The sequence below is a fragment of the Procambarus clarkii genome, chromosome 11 (assembly GCF_040958095.1).
Source record: "Procambarus clarkii isolate CNS0578487 chromosome 11, FALCON_Pclarkii_2.0, whole genome shotgun sequence".
Taxonomy (NCBI): Eukaryota; Metazoa; Arthropoda; class Malacostraca; order Decapoda; family Cambaridae; genus Procambarus; species Procambarus clarkii.
Genome location: NC_091160.1, coordinates 48,145,805 through 48,168,318, shown reverse-complemented (window position 1 = coordinate 48,168,318; position 22,514 = coordinate 48,145,805). Strand labels below are relative to the sequence as shown.

The following is a 22,514-nucleotide window of genomic DNA, read 5'->3' as shown; positions in this document are numbered from 1 at the left end:
CATCGGCATCTTGTAGATTCCGTGGATGCGTGTGTTACTTTCAACCCCACTCGTCTCGGTACACGTGTCGTTGCTGCTCCTTCTCAGGATGCGGCTTCCCGCTTGGCTGCCTTATCTTGCCTTGGCGAGATCCCTGTTCGGGTCTCCAAGAACGTTCAGATGAATTCCAGTGTTGGCACTATTCTCCTCCCACCCCATGTTGCAACCGGTGTTCGGAATCTGCAGGATTGCCACGATGATATTCGGCATATCCTTGATGCCCAAGGCCATTCTGTCCTCCAGGTTGACTCGTTTACTCGTCCCCCTCGTGGTCGTCGCCGTCAACCCCTTCGCGTTGTGAAGATCACCTTTGATGGTAGGACCCTTCCATCCTCTGTCATTCTTGCTGGTGCTAGGTGCTCTGTCCAGGAGTATATTCCTTCTCCTCGACTTTGTAATAAGTGCTGGAGGTTTGGGCATGGTGCCCTCCGCTGCTCTGGGACTGTCTCTCTCTGTCCTTTGTGTGGGAGTGAAGGTCACTCTAAGTCGGAGTGCACTTCTCCCCAAGCTCGCTGCCTCAACTGCGGTGAGGCCCATCCTACGTTCTCCCGTGCCTGTGTCCATTACAAGCTTGAGGCGGCCGTCCTTAACCTGAAGCACCGGGAGCGTTTGTCTTTTCCTGAGGCGAGGCGCCAGGTTCGCCGGCTCCCGCCTTATACTAACATCTCTTATGCTCGCGTGTTGCGCTCTTCCTCTCCTCGTCCTTCCCCCCTTCCTCAGACTCTCAACCGTTTCCGGGCCTTGGACCCTGATACGCCCACTGCCCCCTCCTCTGTTCCTTTGAGTTCTTTCCCGAGGGGTCCCCCTCCTGGTCCTCTGTCTGGGGTTCCCCTTCTTTCAACCCGGTCTGTCATGTCTCCTGTGTCTTCTTCCTCGTCCCCCTCCGATCCTCCTTCCCATCCTCTTCCTCCATCTATCGGCTCTCCCCGCCGCCTGTCGGTGCAGGCGGATGTCCATCGCTCTCCTAACGGCCGTCGTGTGTGCTCTCGTTCGGCTTCTCCTGTTGAGACACTGGAATCCGTTGCCCGGTACGTAGTTGCTGGGACACCTGTCTCTTTAAGTCAGAAGCGTAAGCCTGGCTCCTCTCCTTCCTCTTCCCCGGCGGGTAAGAAGGCTTCGCTTTCTTCCTTAGCTCCTACTTCTGGCTCTGTTGCTCCTTCCCCTCCCGTTTCAGTGGTTGCGCCCCCTGTTCCTGCTATGGAGGTTTCTTTGGCCCCTGCTTCCCTTTCGGTTGCTGCTCTTGCTGGGGTGCGCTCCCCTCTTTCTACTCCCCCTCTTCCTACTCCCCCTCTTCCTACTGCTGTCCTTGACTGCTCCTCTCCGTTGTCTCCTCCTCTTCCTCCTCCTCCTCCGGACCCCGCCCGCCCACCTCTGATCTGTTCTCCCGTTTCCTTCCCTCCGTCTTTGCTCAGTTTACCCATGCCCCCTAACCCTGACTTTGCTGACCCTGATCCCGACCCTGATATTCTTTAACGTGCTCTGTTGCTCTTTCGCCTTTGTTTCTTCCTTGTTCTCTGTTTTTGTCCTTTCTCTTCCCGTCGTTGTCCATTCTTCAATGGAACGTTCGAGGTTATTACGCCAATTTCCTCGAACTCCAACTTCTGATTTCGCGGTTTTCGCCCCTTTGTGTCTGTCTCCAGGAGCCAATGCTTGGTGCTCGTCCTGGTCGTTTTCGTGGCTATTCCTTTCTCTCCCCCCCCCCAGCCATTGCTGGGGCTTCTAATTCTTCTGCTCTCTTGATTCGTGCAGATGTTCCCTTTGTTCCTTTACTTTTTCCTTCGCCTCTCCATTGTTCTGCTGCTCGTATCTTTGTGGGGAAATGGTACACAGTTTGTTCCATTTATCTCCCCCCGAGTGTCCCGCTCTCTCTTCCTGATTTGAAACACCTCCTAGACTCCTTGCCGGAGCCTGTGCTCCTGCTGGGTGACTTCAATTGTCGTCATTCTCTTTGGGGTGACGTTCTGACGAATACCCGGGGTCGCCTCCTTGAGCCGTTTCTCCTATCTTCTTCCCTGTCTCTTCTGAATTCTGGTGAGCCCACTCATTTGGACTCTCGGACTCGCACCCTTTCTTGTCTTGATCTTTCTCTCTGCTCTTCTTCTCTTTACTTAGATTTCACGTGGCAGGTTCTTGATGACCTCCATGGAAGTGATCATTTCCCCATCCTTGTTTCCTTTTTCTCTTTTCGCCCTTCCCTCTCTTTCCCTAGGTGGCAGTTTGCTAAGGCAGACTGGACCCTATTTACCCTCAGTGCTGCTCTCTCTGACCTCTCCCTTCTGCCTCTCTCTCGCGCTCTCCTCCTTTTTCATGACACTGTCTTCAACGCTGCCCTCCGCTCTATTCCTCGCTCTTCCTCTCGGGGTCCACGGAAGTGCGTTCCCTGGTGGAATGCGGACTGTGCTCGGGCTGTCCGCTGTAAGCGTGCAGCCTGGAAGAGGCACCGCCGTAGGCAGACGACCGATTCTTTTCTTTTCTTTCGGAAAGCGAGTGCGGTGGCCCGTAGGGCCATCCGTACGGCTAAACGTGAATGTTGGGCATCTTATGTCTCAACAATTACGTCCGAAACCCCTCTGGCCCAGATCTGGAAGCGTATCCGCAAGATAGCGGGTAAGTTCGTTCCCGATGTTTCACCGGTCCTTCACCTCCATGATACTCTTGTGGCGGACCCGTTGCAGGTCGCTTCCGAACTGGGTTCCCACTTTTCTTCTGTTAGCTCTGGTCTTCATCTTCCCCAATCTTTCCTTCTTCGTAAACCTGTCCTTGAGTCTCGTCCTTTAGATTTCTGCACTCATCTTCAGCTTCCCTATAATGATCCCTTCTCTCTCTCTGAACTTCGTTCTGCTCTGGCCCTCTGCGGTTCTACGGCGGCGGGCTCCGATGGTATTCATTATGAGATGCTTCGCCATCTCCCTCCGAGCACGTCTCAGTATTTACTGAGTCTGTATAATCGGATCTGGGAGTCGTCGTCAGTCCCTGAGGACTGGCTCGATGCCGTTGTCCTCCCTGTTCGCAAACCGGGGTCTCTGGGTACTTCCCCTAAGGACTTTCGCCCTATTGCTCTCACAAGTTGTGTCTGCAAACTTTTTGAACGTATGGTTAACGTTCGTCTGATGTGGTTCCTGGAACACCATCACCTCCTCTCCCCTTCTCAATTTGGTTTCCGCAAGTGCCGCAGCACGACAGATGTCCTGGTGAACTTGGAGGTCTATATTCGTACTGCTTTTGCTGCGAAGACCTCCGTTGTTGCCGTCCTTTTTGACCTGGAAAAGGCTTACGACACCACTTGGCGTTATCATATCCTATCTCAACTTCATTCTTTTGGCCTTCGTGGTCATCTCCCTCTCTTTCTCCGCAGCTTCCTCTCTCGTCGTTCCTTTCGGGTGCGCCTTGGTACCGCTCTCTCTCCCTCTTTTCAGCAATACGAAGGTGTGCCCCAGGGTAGTGTTCTGAGCACTACTCTTTTTCTGGTTGCCCTCAATGGTCTTCTTTCCTCTCTTCCTTCTGGTGTCTTCTCCGCTCTCTATGTCGATGATCTTACCCTTTGTTGTCAGGGTGATGATTCGCCTCTCCTTCAACGCCGGCTTCAACTTGCAATTGATGCCGTGTCGTCTTGGGCCACTGATCATGGCTTCAAGTTCTCTACTTCTAAGACTTGTGCCATGACATTTACGCGGAAACGGGTTGTTCTTCGTCCCTCTTTGTCACTTTATGGTCATCCCCTTGAATACAAAGATTCCGCGAAGCTTTTGGGGTTATTCCTTGACACTCGTTTGTCTTGGTCTCCCCATATCTCTTACCTCCGTGTTGAGTGCTCTAAGGCCCTTACCCTCCTTCGGGTCTTGTCCCATACTTCTTGGGGGCAGATAGGCGCACTCTCCTTGCTTTACATTCTTCTCTCGTCCTGTCTAAGCTCGATTATGGTTGCCCTGCTTACTCGTCTGCTTCTCCTTCTACTCTTCGCCGTCTTGATGCTTTGCACCATACTGGGTTGCGCCTCAGTTCTGGTGCCTTTCGTTCGACTCCCGTCCTTAGCTTGTATGTTGACACTGGCTTCCTGTCTCTCCAGGACCGCCGTGATCGCTACTGTCTTCGCTATCTTGCGCGGTCCTTGCAACATCCTTCCTCTCGCCTCTGTCGTGCTTTAACTTTTACCCCTCCTGCGGTTCCTGTTCCTCTTCACCACCTCCCTCTTTCTGTCCGGTTATCTCGCCTGCAGGATTCTCTTTCCGTTCGTATTTCTGATGTTTCTCCTCGTGTTGTTCCTTCTTTGCCCCCGTGGAGGGTCCCTCTTCCGCGGTTTTGTACTTCCTTGACCCGTATCACTAAAGCTTTTACCCCTCCTACGGTTCTAAAACGCCTTTTCCTCGAGCACTTTTCTTCTCACTCCCGCTCCGTTTCTGTCTTCACCGATGGGTCTAAGTCAGCGGACGGTGTTGGCTACTCTGTTGTTTTTCCTGATCGCACTTATATGTGTCGCTTGCCTCCGGAGACTAGCATCTTTACAGCGGAACTTTATGCTATTCTCTATGCTCTTCGTCTCCTACTTTCTCGTTGTCAGTCTTCCTTTGTAGTTGTTGTTGACTCTCGTAGTGCCCTCATGGCTCTCGGGTCCTTTAATCCAGTTCATCCAGTGGTTGTCGAGATCCAGCATTGGCTGTTTCTCGTTCATAGTAAATTTAAGTCGGTTGAGTTTTGTTGGGTTCCCAGCCATATTGGTGTGTCTTTAAATGAGCGTGCGGATGCTGCCGCCAAGGAAGCTGTCCGCTCTTGTCCCATCTCTCGTAAGGGCATTCCGTATTCCGACTTTTACCCGGTTATCCATTCCTCAGTCCTTACCCGTTGGCAGGCTTCTTGGTTGTCTGTTACTGGTAACAAGCTACGTACTCTTAAATGTTGTGTTTCCTCGTGGCAGTCCTCCTTCCACCGTAACCGGCGGTGGGAAACAGCTCTGGCGAGGTTGCGTATTGGCCATACTCGCTTAACCCATGGTCACTTGATGGAGCGCCGCCCTGCTCCTTATTGTCCTAGTTGCATTGTCCCTCTTACGGTCGTGCATGTCCTTCTTGAATGTCCTGACTTCCAGGACGAGCGTATGTCTTGCTTTCCGACCGCCCCTCGCGGTCACCTGTCCCTCGATAGAATTCTTGGTGACTCGGATACTTTTGATATCGTTCGCCTTATGCGTTTTTGTTCTCGTATTGGCATCCTTGGTGATATTTAGCGCCCTCTGATTATTTTGCGTATTTGATGGTGCTACATAGCCTTCCCGGTTTGGTGCCTTCTTTTGATAATTACTTACTTACTTACTTTCTTTCTCTGTGTGTCGGCCTTCCTCCTTCTGTATATCTGTCTGCCATTCTGTCTCTATGTCTGTGTCTGCCTTCCTGTCCGTGTCTGCCTTTCTGTGTATGATTGTTTCTATCTTTCTATGTCTTTGTCCGTGTCTATCTATCTATGACCCTGTATGGGTCATAGGCCTGTGTATGCCTTTCTGAGTCTCTGTATGTCTGTGCATTCCTTTCTGTGCCTTTGTATGTCTGTGCACGTCTTCCTGTGTCTTTGTATGTCTGTGAATGTCTTGCCATGTCTCTGTATGTCTCTGTCTGTGTCTTTGATTGTATCTCGAATTATGTATGTCTGGTTAGATCTGTTTATGCAAATAACTTTCTCCACGTTTATTCCTTTTAAACTAAATTTATTCTTGTTTCTCTATTTGTCTGCTGTTTGTTCTTGCCTTGAGTACCGTGCAAGTACAGCTGTAAAGCTAAAATAGGAGCTGCCTCTTATGGGGCAATATACATAAACAAATTGTTAACGGACAGAAACAGTAGAACGAGAGGACACATATATTATGATAGGATTTATGCCTGTGAAGGTGTCTGAAACAGTTTGTGGTATTCTGCTCCATATGTATGTTTATCATTTATTTTGGAGTGTGTTGTGTGTGTGTTGCTAACTCAAACAATACTAATGAGTATTTATTTCTGGACACCAAAAAAGATTACGCTGAGTTTCCGTTTATTTTTTTTTTAACATTGCGGGTGTCTGTTGCAGGTGGCGTGGGTGGCGGCGCTGCTCTGGGTCACTGAGGTCTTCTCTGCTTGTGAACCAGATTGCAGCGGCAAGAACCCGATGGATTTGGTTGAGGATCCTTTGAACTGCACTAATTATTACATTTGTGTGGGGGACGGTGAACCCTCGGATGTTCCTATACCGTGTGACAGTGATACTTCTTTTAATGCAGTCGTGGGTAATTGTTCTGGTCCTGCAGACTGTCACCCTACCTGCACGCCATCACCTTGCCATTTAACATGTACAGGGAACATGGACATGATCTCTGACCCAAAAGACTGCAGCATCTATTACATTTGCTCACCTGGCAACATTATTGGACCCTATGATTGTCCCGCTGACAGACCTTATTTTAACGGCGAGACTTGCGTTAAGGACAATACTGTGTGTTGCGGCGACCTGTGTAATGCGTACTGCCAAGCTGGGATAGCGGAGATTGCTGACCCCTACGACTGCCACAAGTTCTATATGTGCCCTGAGGCGGGACCGGCTGAAGAAAAATATCATTTCACTTGCCCCTCAGGGGGCACTTTTGATGTAGCCGTGGGTCAGTGTGTGGTCGGCGCCCCTTGTAATATACTGTGTAGCGGGGGAGGTACGGACCCACCTTCTCCAGACTGCCAGGAGTCCATGACGTGCACGGCTGTGGGACTCTTCCCCATGTGCACGACGTGTTACCAGCAGTACTTCAACTGTCACACCGTCGGCCAGCCAGCCACCGTTGAGACCTGCACAGGATCCTTGCTCTTCAGCACTAACCCTTCTTCACCTTACTGTATGAGGCCCGAAGACTGCCTCTAATCAACAATCTGAGCCCACCATGCACTGGCCTCAACTCCACCACCCACTGTTCAAAATTCACTGGACACTGCTTTAAGCCCACCGCCCTCTGGACTCACTCCATCACTCACTGGCCTCATTCCACTAACCACCTGGACTAACGTGATGTCGTCAACACCCAGGTGCACTTGACCAAATCTATTTTTCCACAGTCCAACCCACCTGAGCACGCCACTTGCACCACCACCTATACCCACTATCTACAGTTGCACCACCACCTATACCCACTATCTACAGTTGCACCACCACCTATACCCACTATCTACACTTGCACCACCAACTATACCCACTATCTACACTTGCACCACCACCAGTAACTGAATTTAATACAGTTGTCACCAATGATGTGCACAACTGAACCAAAACACACACACATACATATACACACACACACACACACACACGCACACGCACACGCACACGCACACGCACACGCACACCACACACACACAAACAAACACACAGGAAGGTTAGGAAATGATGTGGTGGAGACTGACTCCATACACAGTTTCAAGTGTATATATGATAGAGCCCAATAGGCTCAGGAATCCGTACACCTGTTGATTGACGGTTGAGAGGCGGGACCAAAGAGCCAGAGCTCAACCCCCGCAAACACAACTAGGTGAGTACAACTAGGTGAGTACACGCAACATCATTACATATACAATATTATTATAAAAACAACGTACTATTAGATCCAAACAAGGCTGTTTATGGGATGCTTATGGTGAAACATATCATGTAAGGTATTTATACGAGAAGTACTTGTCAATTCTAGTCTTAAATAAATTCACGTTATCATACTGAAATATATAACTTGATATGTTGTTCCATATGCTGACGCTTCGTTTACAAAAATGTATATTTTGCTTTGACTGAAAAGTTTGTCTTTATTTCGAGTGATGTTAGGCAATGCAAAATTTAAGTATTATTCTGTATCATAAATAATTAAAATAAAAAATATTTTAATTATTTATAAACTTGCATTATTGCCTCTCATTCTTGTATTTTTGTTTTGCTAAATAAAATTAGATCTTTTAAACTGCTTCATATGATATATTTCTGTATTTCTAAGTCTTGGCATCATTTTTGCTGCTCGATATTGAACACCTAATTTGGCTATAACGTTTGTCAGGAACGGTGACCAGAACAGAACATAAGATACCTGTATAAGGCCTGCTAGTGAAGCGATGAGTGGAGATTACTTTCTCACATCGTAAGTCTAAATCTCTCCCATGAAAAGCCAATATTATATTGGCATCATTTACAGCGTCAGTGTACTGCTTACTAGGCTTCAGATCATATCATTTCCAGGCCTATTTTGTTCATATACTCTCATTAACTCCGCATTTCACCCATTTCTTTACCTTCATTTGTTCCAGTGTGTATTAGTTTATGTCTCTGAGCATTCAAATTGGTCTGTCAATTGTTTAATTAATTTATTATAGTGTTTAAGTCAGATTTTAATCTCTGGTGTTCAGGGCTTTGTTCACACAAAGCTGTTGGAGTATTCTTTGTAAAGGAGGCACTGAGTCTACGTAAGTTGTACAGCAGAGTATGTCACTTCTTGTAGATGGTATACCTCTTGTGGATGTTATACCTCTTGTGGATGGTATATCTCTTGTGGATGGAATACCTCTTCTGGATGGATGGAAGATGATATACCTCTCCAGAAACAGGTGTGCAATAATCCTTTTAGTGAGATATTTTGTTTATATTAAATTTGAATCAAGAATGTTCAATCCATTACTAATATTCAAATGTGAATAAATCTTAATTTTTGTTTGTAATTTATCGTATATATTACATTGTGTTTGTTAAGTAATCACTCAGAGGGATATTTGTACAGCAACGACCTCGCTTCTTTCAGGGTCGGTGCTCGATCCCTGAAGGTCCAAGTGGTTGGGTACTATTCCTTCATTTCGTCCCCCCAATCCCAGCTCCTATCCTATCCTCATATCCCAGCTCCTATTCTCCCTTTGTATCCCTTTCATGTTCTATATAGTCATGTTGGCTTAGTGTTGTCTTCAGATAATTATCTCATCTTTCAATACTATCTACATTTACTAGCTCCTAAAACCCATCTAGTACACTAGTTAGATATTCTCACCTATAGTGCACTTGTTTTGTTAGAAGTGGCCACATTACAGGTGTGTTTCAGAGGTGGCCACATTGTCAGGTGTGTTTCACAGGTGGCCACATTGTCAGGTGTGTTTCACAGGAGGCCACATTGTCAGGTGTGTTTCAGCACCAACAGTGCCACTTGCACTCTCAGCACCAACAGTGCCACTTGCACTATCAGCACCAACAGTGCCACTTGCATTCTCAGCACCAACAGTGCCACTTGCACTCTCAGCACCAACAGTGCAACTTACACTCTCAGTGCCACTTGCACTCTCAGCACCAACAGTGCCACTTGCACTCTCAGCACCAACAGTGCCACTTGCACTCTCAACACCAACAGTGCCACTTGCACTCTCAGCACCAACAGTGCCACTTGCACTCTCAGCACCAACAGTGCAACTTACACTCCCAGTGCCACTTGCACTCTCAGCACCAACAGTGCCACTTGCACTCTCAGCACCAACAGTGCAACTTGCACTCTCAGCACCAACAGTGCCACTTGCACTCTCAGCACCAACAGTGCCACTTGCACTCACAGCACCAACAGTGCCACTTGCACTCTCAGCACCAACAGTGCCACTTGCACTCTCAGCACCAACAGTGCCAATTACACTCTCAGCACCAACAGTGCCACTTGCACTCTCAGCACCAACAGTGCCACTTGCACTCTCAGCACCAACAGTGCCACTTGCACTCTCAGCACCAACAGTGCCACTTGCACTCTCAGCACCAACTGTGCCACTTGCACTCTCAGCACCAACAGTGCCACTTGCACTCTCAGCACCAACAGTGTCACTTACACTCAGCACCAACAGTGCCACTTGCACTCTCAGCACCAACAGTGCCACTTACACTCTCAGCACCAACAGTGACACTTGCACTCTCAGCACCAACAGTGCCACTTACACTCTCAGCACCAACAGTGCCACTTGCACTCTCAGCACCAACAGTGCCACTTACACTCTCAGCACCAACAGTACGTGCATCTTGCACTCCAGAAGGCTCTTCTACCACACAAACTTTCACTCCAGGAGTCTCTACTACCACTCAAACTTTCACTCTAGGAGGCTCTACTACCACTCAAACTTTCACTCTAGGAAGCTCTACTACCACTCAAACTTTCACTCTAGGAGGCTCTACTACACTCAAACTTTCACTCCAGGAGGCTCTACTACCACTCAAACTTTCACTCTAGGAGGCTCTACTACCACTTAAACTTTCACTCAAGGAGGCTCTACTACCACTCAAACTTTCACTCAAGGAAGCTCTACTATCACTCAAACTTTCACTCTAGGAAGCTCTACTGCCAATCAAACTTTCACTCTAGGAGGCTCTACTACCACTCAAACCTTCACTCCAAGAGGCTCTACTACCACTCAAACTTTCACTCTAGGAGGCTCTACTACCACTTATACTTTCACTCTAGGAGGCTCTACTACCACTCAAACTTTCACTCTAGGAGGCTCTACTACCACTCAAACTTTCACTCTAAGAAGCTCTGCTACCACTCAAACTTTCACTCTATGAAGCTCTACTACTTTTAAACTTTCACTCTAGGAGGCTCTACTACCACTTAACCTTTCACTCTAGGAGGCTCTACTACCACTCAAACGTTCACTCCAGGAGGCTCTACTACCACTCAAACGTTCACTCTAGAAGGCTCTACTACCACTCAAACTTTCACTCTAAGAAGCTCTGCTACCACTCAAACTTTCACCATACGAAGCTCTACTAAAACTCAAACTTTCACCCTATGAAGCTCTACTAAAACTCAAACGTTCACTCTAGGGGGCTCTACTACCACTAAAACTTTCACTCTAGGAGGCACTCTCAGAAACCCTTTCATAGTCTCTGTCTCTGTCTCTGGCCTCCCACTAGCATGCCAATACCACCACAGTGTAGTGTAGTACATACCACCACAGTGTAGTGTAGTACATACCACCACAGTGTAGTGTAGTACATACCACCACAGTGTAGTGTAGTACATACCACCTCAGTGTAGTGTAGTACACACCACCTTAGTGTAGTGTAGTACACACCACCTCAGTGTAGTGTAGTACACACCACCTCAGTGTAGTACATACCACCTCAGTGTAGCGTAGTGCATACCACCACAGTGTAGTGTAGTACATACATTTTCAGTCCAGTGTAGTACACACCACCTCAGTGCTGTGTAGTACATACCACCACAGTGTAGTGTAGTACATACCACCTCAGTGTAGTGTAGTACATACCACCTCAGTGTAGTGTAGTACATACCTTTTCAGTGCAGTGTAGTACATACTACCTCAGTGTAGTGTAGTACATACCACGTCAGTGTAGTGTAGTACATACCTTTTCAGTGCAGTGTAGTACATACTACCTCAGTATAGTGTTGTACATACCACCTCAGTGTAATGTAGTACACACCACATCAGTGTAGTGTAATACATACCACCTCAGTGTAGTGTAGTACATACCACCTCAGTGTAGTGTAGTACATACCACCTCAGTGTAATGTAGTACATACCACCTCAGTGTAGTGCAGGTAGTACATACCACCACAGTGTAGTGTAGTACATACCACCACAGTGTAGTGTAGTACATACCACCTCAGTGTAGTGTAGTACATACCTTTTCAGTGCAGTGTAGTACATACTACCTCAGTGTAGTGTAGTACATATCACCTCAGTGTAGTGTAGTACATACCTTTTCAGTGCAGTGTAGTACATACTACCTCAGTGTAGTGTTGTACATACCACCTCAGTGTAATGTAGTACACACCACATCAGTGTAGTGTAATACATACCACCTCAGTTAGTGTAGTACATACCACCTCAGTGTAGTGTAGTACATACCACCTCAGTGTAATGTAGTACATACCACCTCAGTGTAGTGCAGGTAGTACATACCACCTCAGTGTAGTGTAGTACATACCACCTCAGTGTAGTGCAGGTAGTACATACCACCTCAGTGTAGTGTAGTACATACCACCTCAGTATAGTGTACTACATACCTTTTCAGTGCAGTGTAGTACGCACCACCTCAGTGTAGTGTAGTACATACCACCACAGTGTAGTGTAGTACACACCACATCAGTGTAGTGTCGTACATACCACCACAGTGTAGTGTAGTACATAGAACCCCAGTGTAGTGTAGTACATACCACCACAGTGTAGTATACTACACACCACCTCAGTGTAGTGTCGTACATACCACCTCAGTGTAGTGTAGTACATACCACCCCTGTGTAGTGTAGTACATACCACCACAGTGTAGTGTAGTACATACCACCACAGTGTAGTGTAGTACACACCACCTCAGTGTAGTGCTGTACATACCACCTCAGTGTAGTGTAGTACACACCACCTCAGTGTAGTGTAGTACACACCACCTCAGTGTAGTGTAGTACACACCACCTCAGTGTAGTGTAGTACACACCACCTCAGTGTAGTGTAGTACACACCACCTCAGTGTAGTGTAGTACACACCACCTCAGTGTAGTGTAGTACACACCACCTCAGTGTAGTGTAGTACAGACCACCACAGTATAGTGTAGTACACAGCACCTCAGTGTAGTGTAGTATACACCACCTCAGTGTAGTGTAGTACACACCACCTGAGTGAAGTGTAGTACACACCACCTCAGTGTTGTGTAGTACACACCACCTCAGTGTAGTGTAGTACATACCACCTCAGTGTATTGTAGTATACACCACCTCAGTGTAGCGCAGTGCATACTACCTCAGTGTAGTGTAGTACATACCACCTCAGTGTAGCGTAGTGCATACCACCTCAGTGTAGCGTAGTGCATACCACCTCAGTGTAGTGTAGTACACACCACCTCAGTGTAGTGTTGTACACACCACCTCAGTGTAATATAGTACACACCACCACAGTGTAGTGTAGTACACACCACCACAGTGTAGTGTAGTACACACCACCACGGTGTAGTGTAGTACACACCACCTCAGTGTAGTGTAGTACACACCACCTCAGTGTAGTGTAGTACATACCTCCTCAGTGTAGCGTAGTGCATACCACCTCAGTGTAGTGTAGTACACACCACCTCAGTGTACTCTCAGCACCAACAGTGCCACTTGCACTCTCAGCACCAACAGTGCCACTTGCACTCTCAGCACCAACAGTGCCACTGCACTCTCAGCACCAACAGTGCCACAAGCACTCTCAGCACCAACAGTGCCACTTGCACTCTCAGCACCAACAGTGCCACTTGCACTCTCAGCACCAACAGTGCCACTTGCACTCTCAGCACCAACTGTGCCACTTGCACTCTCAGCACCAACAGTGCCACTTGCACTCTCAGCACCAACAGTGTCCACTTACACTCTCAGCACCAACAGTGCCACTTGCACTCTCAGCACCAACAGTGCCACTTACACTCTCAGCACCAACAGTGACACTTGCACTCTCAGCACCAACAGTGCCACTTACACTCTCAGCACCAACAGTGCCACTTGCACTCTCAGCACCAACAGTGCCACTTACACTCTCAGCACCAACAGTACGTGCAACTTGCACTCCAGAAGGCTCTTCTACCACACAAACTTTCACTCCAGGAGTCTCTACTACCACTCAAACTTTCACTCTAGGAGGCTCTACTACCACTCAAACTTTCACTCTAGGAAGCTCTACTATCACTCAAACTTTCACTCTAGGAGGCTCTACTACCACTCAAACTTTCACTCCAGGAGGCTCTACTACCACTGAAACTTTCACTCTAGAAGGCTCTACTACCACTTAAACTTTCACTCCAGGAGGCTCTACTACCACTCAAACTTTCACTCAAGGAAGCTCTACTATCACTCAAACTTTCACTCTAGGAAGCTCTACTACCAATCAAACTTTCACTCTAGGAGGCTCTACTACCACTCAAACCTTCACTCCAAGAGGCTCTACTACCACTCAAACTTTCACTCTAGGAGGCTCTACTACCACTTATACTTTCACTCTAGGAGGCTCTACTACCACTCAAACTTTCACTCTAGGAGGCTCTACTACCACTCAAACTTTCACTCTAAGAAGCTCTGCTACCACTCAAACTTTCACTCTATGAAGCTCTATTACTTTTAAACTTTCACTCTAGGAGGCTCTACTACCACTTAACCTTTCACTCTAGGAGGCTCTACTACCACTCAAACGTTCACTCCAGGAGGCTCTACTACCACTCAAACGTTCACTCTAGAAGGCTCTACTACCACTCAAACTTTCACTCTAAGAAGCTCTGCTACCACTCAAACTTTCACCATATGAAGCTCTACTAAAACTCAAACTTTCACCCTATGAAGCTCTACTAAAACTCAAACGTTCACTCTAGGGGGCTCTACTACCACTAAAACTTTCACTCTAGGAGGCACTCTCAGACAACCCTTTCATAGTCTCTGTCTCTGTCTCTGGCCTCCCACTAGCATGCCAATACCACCACAGTATTGCATAGTGTAGTACACACCACCTCAGTGTAGTGTAGTACACACCACCTCAGTGTAGTACATACCACCTCAGTGTAGCGTAGTGCATACCACCACAGTGTAGTGTTGTACATACATTTTCAGTACAGTGTAGTACACACCACCTCAATGCTGTGTAGTACATACCACCACAGTGTAGTGTAGTACATACCACCTCAGTGTAGTGTAGTACATACCACCACAGTGTAGTGTAGTACATACCACCTCAGTGTAGTGTAGTACATACCTTTTCAGTGCAGTGTAGTACATACTACCTCAGTGTAGTGTAGTACATACCACCTCAGTGTAGTGTAGTACATACCACCTCAGTGTAGTGTAGTACATACCTTTTCAGTGCAGTGTAGTACATACCACCTCAGTGTAGTGTAGTACATACCACCTCAGTGTAGTGTAGTACATACCCCTCAGTGTAATGTAGTACATACCACCTCAGTTTAGTGCAGGTAGTACATACCACCTCAGTGTAGTGTAGTACATACCACCTCAGTGTAGTGCAGGTAGTACATACCACCTCAGTGTAGTGTAGTACATACCACCTCAGTATAGTGTACTACATACCTTTTCAGTGCAGTGTAGTACGCACCACCTCAGTGTAGTGTAGTACATACCACCACAGTGTAGTGTAGTACACACCACATCAGTGTAGTTTCGTACATATCACCACAGTGTAGTGTAGTACATAGAACCCCAGTGTAGTGTAGTACATACCACCACAGTGTAGTGTAGTACATACCACCACAGTGTAGTGTAGTACACACCACATCAGTGTAGTGTCGTACATACCACCTCAGTGTAGTGTAGTACATACCACCCCTGTGTAGTGTAGTACATACCACCACAGTGTAGTGTAGTACATACCACCACAGTGTAGTGTAGTACACACCACCTCATTGTAGTGCTGTACATACCACCTCAGTGTAGTGTAGTACACACCACCTCAGTGTAGTGTAGTACACACCACCTCAGTGTAGTGTAGTACACACCACCTCAGTGTAGTGTAGTACACACCACCTCAGTGTAGTGTAGTACACACCACCTCAGTGTAGTGTAGTACAGACCACCTGAGTGTAGTGTAGTACACACCACCTCAGTGTAGTGTAGTACACACCACCTGAGTGAAGTGTAGTACACACCACCTCAGTGTTGTGTTACACACCACCTCAGTGTAGTGTAGTACATACCACCTCAGTGTATTGTAGTACACACCACCTCAGTGTAGCGCAGTGCATACTACCTCAGTGTAGTGTAGTACATACCACCTCAGTGTAGCGTAGTGCATACCACCTCAGTGTAGCGTAGTGCATACCACCTCAGTGTAGTGTAGTACACACCACCTCAGTGTAGTGTTGTACACACCACCTCAGTGTAATGTAGGACACACCACCACAGTGTAGTGTAGTACACACCACCACGGTGTAGTGTTATACACACCACCTCAGTGTAGTGTAGTACACACCACCTCAGTGTAGTGTAGTACACCTCCTCAATGTAGTGTAGTACATACCACCTCAGTGTAGTGCAGTACATACCACCATAGAGTAGCGTAGTGCATACCACCTCAGTGTAGTGTAGTACACACCACCTCAGTGTAGTGTAGTACACACCACCTCAGTGTAGTGTAGTACATGCCACCTCAATGTAGTGTAGTACATACCACCTCAGTGTAGTGTAGTACATACCACCTCAGTGTAGTGCAGTACATACCACCATAGAGTAGTGTAGTACATACCACCTCAGTGTAGTGCAGTACATACCACCATAGAGTAGTGTAGTATATACCACCTCAGTGTAGTGTAGTACATACCACCTCAGTGTAGTGCAGTACATACCACCTCAGTGTAGTGTAGTATATACCACCTCAGTGTAGTGTAGTACATACCACCTCAGTGTAGTGCAGTACATACCACCTCAGTGTAGTGTAGTATATACCACCTCAGTGTAGTGTAGTACATACCACCACAGTGTAGTGTAGTATATACCACCTCAGTGTAGTGTAGTACATACTTTGACACAGCACCCCATAGGAGGCTGGTTTATAAACTGGAGAAACAGGCAGGAATAACTGGTAAGGTGCTCCACTGGATAAGGAGTACCTAAGCAATAGAAAGCAGAGAGGTACAGTGAGGGATATGACCTCAGACTGGCATGAAGTCATCAGTGGAGTCCCACAGGGCTCTGTACTTTGACCTATTATGTTTCTGATATACGTAAATCTCCTAGAGGATTAGATTCACTCTTCTCAATGTTTGCTGACGATGCCAAAATTATGAGAAGCTTTAAGGCAGGAGGACAGCATGAGGCTTCTAGAAGACCTGAGGTACATCAGGGTGAAAGAAACTCTGCATATTTGTTTCCGCCTCCACCGGGGATCGAACCCGGAACCTCAGGACTACGAGGTCTCTCTCTCTCTCTCTCTCTCTCTCTCTCTCTCTCTCTCTCCTCTCTCTCTCTCTCTCTCTCTCTCTCTCTTCTCGCTCTCTCTCTCTCTCTCTCTCTCTCTCTCTCTCTCTCTCTCCTCTCTCTTCTCTCTCTCTCTCTCTCTCTCTCTCTCTCCTCCTCTTCTCTCTCTCTCCTCTCTCTCTCCTCTCTCTCTCTCTCTCCTCTCTCTCTCTCTCTCTCTCTCTCTCTCTCTCTCTCTCTCTCTCTCTCCTCTCTCTCTCTCTCCTCTCTCCTCTTCTCTCTCTCTCTCTCTCTCCTCTCTCTCTCTCTCTCCTCTCTCTCTCTCTCTCTCTCTCTCTCCTCTCTCTCTCTCCCTCTCTCTTCTCTCTCTCTCTCTCTCTCTTCTCTCTCTCTCTTCTCTCTCTCTCTCTCTCCTCTCTCTCTCTCTCTCCTCTCTCTCTCTCTCTCTCTCTCTCTCTCTCTCTCTCTCTCTCTCTCTCTCTCTCTCTCTCTCTCTCTCTCTCTCTCTCTCTCTCTCTCTCTCTCTCTCTCTCTCTCTCTCTCTCTCTCTCTCTCTCTCTCTCTCTCTCTCTCTCTCCTCTCTCTCTCTCTCTCTCTCTCTCTCTAATTATATGTAAATTATATGTAATTATTGTAATTATATGTAAACCCTTATAAATGTACAACTATCTGAATAAGGTTTTGTATTTAATTTGATTTTACTACTCTTGGTGCTTTACTTCACTTTTCGTTATTACTGCCACATTATGACCAACTTTTGATTATAAATACTACTTCAGCTATTGCTATACTGCGACATTGCTATCATAATGGCTTTCTGCTTTTCTCCTGATAGTTACAATATCTTACATTACCATATAAATAACCCATCATAACAATTATTCCGTAGCCTATTGGTAACGTACCGCTCTCTCATCTACCAACGAATATATTTAACTACACTCTCCACAGCACCTTCCATTCTTCAGAGCTTTAAGGTCACTCTCAAGCTCATTGAGTCGAGCTACAAGAAGTAATTCGTCGCTACAGAAGTAATTCGTCGCTACATACCTCTCTCATTCGTTTATAGACAATCCCTTTCTTATGTTCTCTCTCTCACTCTTGTTCTTAAATCCTTCACACTACTTCACTCTTCGCTCTCACTTCCTCTCACTCTTGTTTCTTTAAAACCTAAACCATCAATGTCAGTCACTACAGCTCCTTGCATTCCTCTCAAACGCTCAAACACAACCAACTCAACAAACATTGCTGAGTATAATTTCTTAGAAAATTCATTTTCAGCAGTTTAGTCGTTCAAAAATATAATTTTTCTAAAGTTAAAGGTTAATTTAGTACATCACTTTAGTGATGTTGTGAGCACTCGAGAGGACAGGCTGATGAGAGCCTGTCCTTTAAAAGATACTCAATATATTGCATTCGTTTGTGTTGTTTGGACATTTTTCTTCTTGGCGCTGTGATTATCTAATTCCAGAGGAGCTCGTCATGTTTTGACAGGTGTCGTGAGTATAAGCATAAAAAACGTGAACATTTGTGTGCGGAAACTTGTCATAGTACCCCATTTTTGACAGTTTGGGATTATAGAAAACGGTGTATTATTTGAGAGAACGGGTTGAGATATGATCTATTAAAAAGGGGAAAAATATGTCTGGCCACATGGTGCTTCTCAGTCTTGTAAGAGATAGTCGAAAGGGTCGCTGAGAGCTCGTTGCCTTCACTACCTCCATTACTAATATTATTGGTTCCTTTACCTACACCACAGAGGACGAAAGAAGTACAGAGGTTTACTGCACCCATAATGAACCAAACTACAAGTTCCGAAGCAATATCCCTGCAAAGTATTACCGCAAACATGATAATTAGATCATTCACCATTTGGGTTGCCCCGCCAACTTTATCTCAAATCTTTTCTCTGAAGTTTTGCTAAAGACTGAGAAACAACAGGCCTTATCCATCTCGTCCTTCTAATAGAGTGTTGCATTTTGACGTATACTTTACCTACGGCCAAAAGTCGACGTACTAGAAAATGATAGCAGCTCACGAAATTGACATAATGTCCCCTTTTGTGTTTTGGGTCCTCTAGTAAGTTAAGATAAAGACACTTCAGTACAACAGCTTCTTGACGTTGGAAACCTTAGGACAGGCTGAGGTATCACCCAGCGAGACAAGGTGCACCGGCCAGGTCTCACCAGTCTCTGAAGCCAATAATCTGGACCTACTGCGCTGAGTCACCAAGAAGTAGGGTCGAAGGACTACCTTTTCTGGTGTTTGCTGTCCGAGACGGAGTACAGAACTCTCTTGGATACTCCCGGTTTAGATTAGTGCATGGCTAAGAGTATTAATTAAGGTATTATGCATTCAAGTATTTAGATATTATCTTCTCTAGAGCTCCTTGGAGTATTGTTCATCGTGTTATGAAATGCAGATAAGGTCGTGATGGGTTGATTAATGTCGTAAAAAATATGTTATTATCGTGTAATCTTATGTAACTGTATTTTTTGGTAATATAAAATACGTAAATCAGCAGCATTGAAGCCAATTGAAATTATTAGTATATTGAAAGACTATGGTCGAGGTAATAACGCTTGATGAAAATTTGAAGAAAAGTTATTTTGTAGTCCGTTAGCGTAAAGGCAGTGTTACCCTCAGAATACATCTTCTGATAAGGAGTTCTTTGTGTTTACCACTTGATTAAAGAAAACGTATTTTCTTCATAGACTGATACCGTTGGCTTACAGCCCGAAAGACCCTTGACATTCATGGCATATGATCCCACGATCGTCGTCGCCCCTAAATCAACACAACATTCATGGCAGTGTGAGTGTTGTGGGAACACTCAGTGTCACGTACATCCCCTATTAAGGCAGTAACATCAGGAGTTGCCCATTATATCATCAAAATCTCGGAGCCCTGTCTTGTTATGGGAGATTTTAATGTCTGACATTCGTATTGGTGGCCGGGACATCCGACTCACGTTCATCACTCTTCTGACCACACCCTCGTCCGCTTCCTCCACGACTTCCCAGACCTCACATTGTTACGCAAATGAATTTGAAGATTAAAACAGGTCCACGATCTGTGGGCCTGTTATCGGAAGGCGTCCTGCGTCACGCCCGGGCCACGAACAGACTGAGGTGAATTATCTTGGAATATGGGTAACGAAGCTAGGAGAAAAGGTTCTCAGCATTTCCACCTTCTGGCTTGTCAGGTCTAAGGCACTAATGTACTCCCTTAAAACAAGTCCTGGTGGACCCCCGAATGCCGGCAAGCGGTATAAGCAATGAAACAGGTTCAGCAGACCGAATTCCAGAAGTAACCAGGTCAGCCTATAAGCAAAACGTTAGGCATAGTCGCGGTGCTTGTTTACACAAGATGACAAACTCTTATCATGGCCTTCATTCCTTCATGATATGCTTGCGGGAAAATCACCTTGGGAGGAAAAAGCTGCATTTTTTTAGATGATTACAAAACTTTAAACTTATCATCTGGATTGTCCATCGACCCTTGGCACTGGGATTGTTGCTAGGAGGGTCCTGCATTACCGGGGGGCTCGACTGCCATTTATGATCAGAGAATTGGAGGAGACACTGACGCTCATCTGGACTGGCACGGCATCCGGCATGGACGGCCTACCGAACAAATTCCTTCTTCGAACACCGATGCCTATACGAACCCTTCTTCTGGCCTTATAAAACTCTCTTACCGTCTCTTCAGCTGTCTGGCTTTGGAAAACCAGTAAAGCAATTTGCCCAACAATGTTTGCTGGAATACTCCGGCCTCCTGTCAAAGAGCTTCTGTGGATTACACCAGAAGAGGAACACGGCGAACTGTCTCTTCATTGTAGAACATCGTATTATGACTTTGTCTTTAATGACCAGTGTTCACTTAGTGGCATTTATGGACATGAAAGTTTAACTCTTGACTCTTGAAATGAAATTCTATTCAGCGGTTCTCCAAGAACTACCTCGATGGGCACTGTTTCTTCATGGAAGTGTGACCCTTACCTGGGCCCCCAAATCACTCGTGGGATCCTACAGGGTGTGATCCTCAGTCCATTATTATTTAATATTCTTTCGGATCTATCAAGTGTAGTGACCTTAAATGGAGAGGTCACCATCCTAAAAAAGGCACAACGCGGTCTGCAATAGACAGGCACAGTCATCGGAAGGACTTCACTATCAACCTGGGAAAAGTAAGAGCTGGGTGTTTCCCCAGGACTCATCTGCCCGCCAAGCCGTTGTAGACCCCAATATGGCGCTCAGTTTGACATCCTCCAGACAAGTATGCTAACAACGACGGAAGTAATGCATTGCCATAAGGCTCCAGGGTGGAGTGAAACGTTGCTTGGGTCCTGTCAGATGGCGGCAACATGGATGCGTTCACGACGAGGAGGCACGAACAGCAAAATATTATTTTGTCATAATTTTGTTTTGGTGTATTCAATATTTTTTTTTTTCTTCCGGGATATTCTGAGGGTAAATGCCATTTTCATAACCTATAACAATCATACTATCGGTAATAGAATTTGTTGCATTTGTTTTTCCGATGCACCGGATAATGCCGCCCTGGCTGGGCTATATAAGAAATAAATGTAAAATGTTTGAAATGCGGCAAACTCGCATCTCGGGACTGTCTTTGAAGCATTAGTAATAAAACATCTAATTTTATTGATAAACTTTTCCTTGCCCTTGTTAGGTTTCAGTTAGATTTTTAGTTCAGTTTTAGATACCACAATACTGACTGGACATTACTCTCTGAGCAAATTAGTAGGAGCAATGAGGAGGATTCGAACCTGCACACTTGGTACTCCAAAGCCAGCACCCTATACCACTACACCACAACATGGTCAAACAACAATGCAACCTTTAAACGGTCTCTTGATCGTGTACAGAAAAGGATAATCCCAAGACTTATAATCCCAAGATAATAATAATAAATTAATCCCAAGAATTAGAAAACGTCCTTATGTAGAGATATAATGCAAGCGTTATTTACATTGTTTAGGAACCCGAAGAATAAACAGTGACATGACTGAAGTGTACAAATGGGGGTGGGAAGGGGGAGGGAGAGGAAGGTGTAACAGTTAGGATATTAACGGGGATATATCATTAATATCCCTGAATATGTCAGGAATATTAACACGAAATAATCCATACAAACTGGATACGTTTAAATTAGGGTAAACAGTGGTTTGGAAACAGAGTTGTTGATTTCCGGAACAGATTACTGGGTAACATAATAGACGCAGGGTAGCTGGATTATTTAAAGCAAAGGTTAGACATATATATGAATGAGTTTGTGGCTATATATATGAGCTGTCTTGGAGGGGTCAAAGGGCCTTCTGCAGGTTCTGCAATTCTTATGTTCTTATGCTCGAATTGGAAAAAAGGCTTTGCAGTTTTTGTTATCATGTTGCTTCATGTGCTTGCAAACTTATTTTCAGCTTGTACATATAACTTTTTCCATGCAATTGTGATTTGAAAAACTCCAATATGAATATATATATATTTATTTTACATATTCTGTAATATGTAATATTTACATATAACTCGGAAATTCTGCACCTGTCACTCA

General features: G+C 45.9%; 2 protein-coding genes across 2 annotated transcripts in view; one reads left to right on the top strand and one right to left on the bottom strand.

The window, feature by feature from the left end:
- The window catches only part of LOC138363485 (peritrophin-48-like), a 121,584-nt gene that overhangs the window by 56,350 nt on the left and 42,720 nt on the right, over nucleotides 1-22,514 (bottom strand). The gene's annotated exons all lie outside the window — the stretch shown is intronic.
- Nucleotides 5,891-7,993, top strand: LOC138363396 (uncharacterized). Its single transcript, XM_069322428.1, has 2 exons — nucleotides 5,891-5,926; nucleotides 6,094-7,993. The coding sequence occupies exons 1-2, from the start codon at nucleotides 5,891-5,893 to the stop codon at nucleotides 6,910-6,912; spliced, it is 855 nt and encodes a 284-aa protein (XP_069178529.1). The 3' UTR covers nucleotides 6,913-7,993.

Coding starts and splice junctions, on each gene's coding strand:
- LOC138363396 (XM_069322428.1), top strand. CDS start 5,891: ATGATAGGATTTATGCCTGTGAAGGTGTCTGAAACA. Junction 5,927..6,093: donor CTGTGAAGGTGTCTGAAACA/GTTTGTGGTATT, acceptor TGTCTGTTGCAG/GTGGCGTGGGTGGCGGCGCT.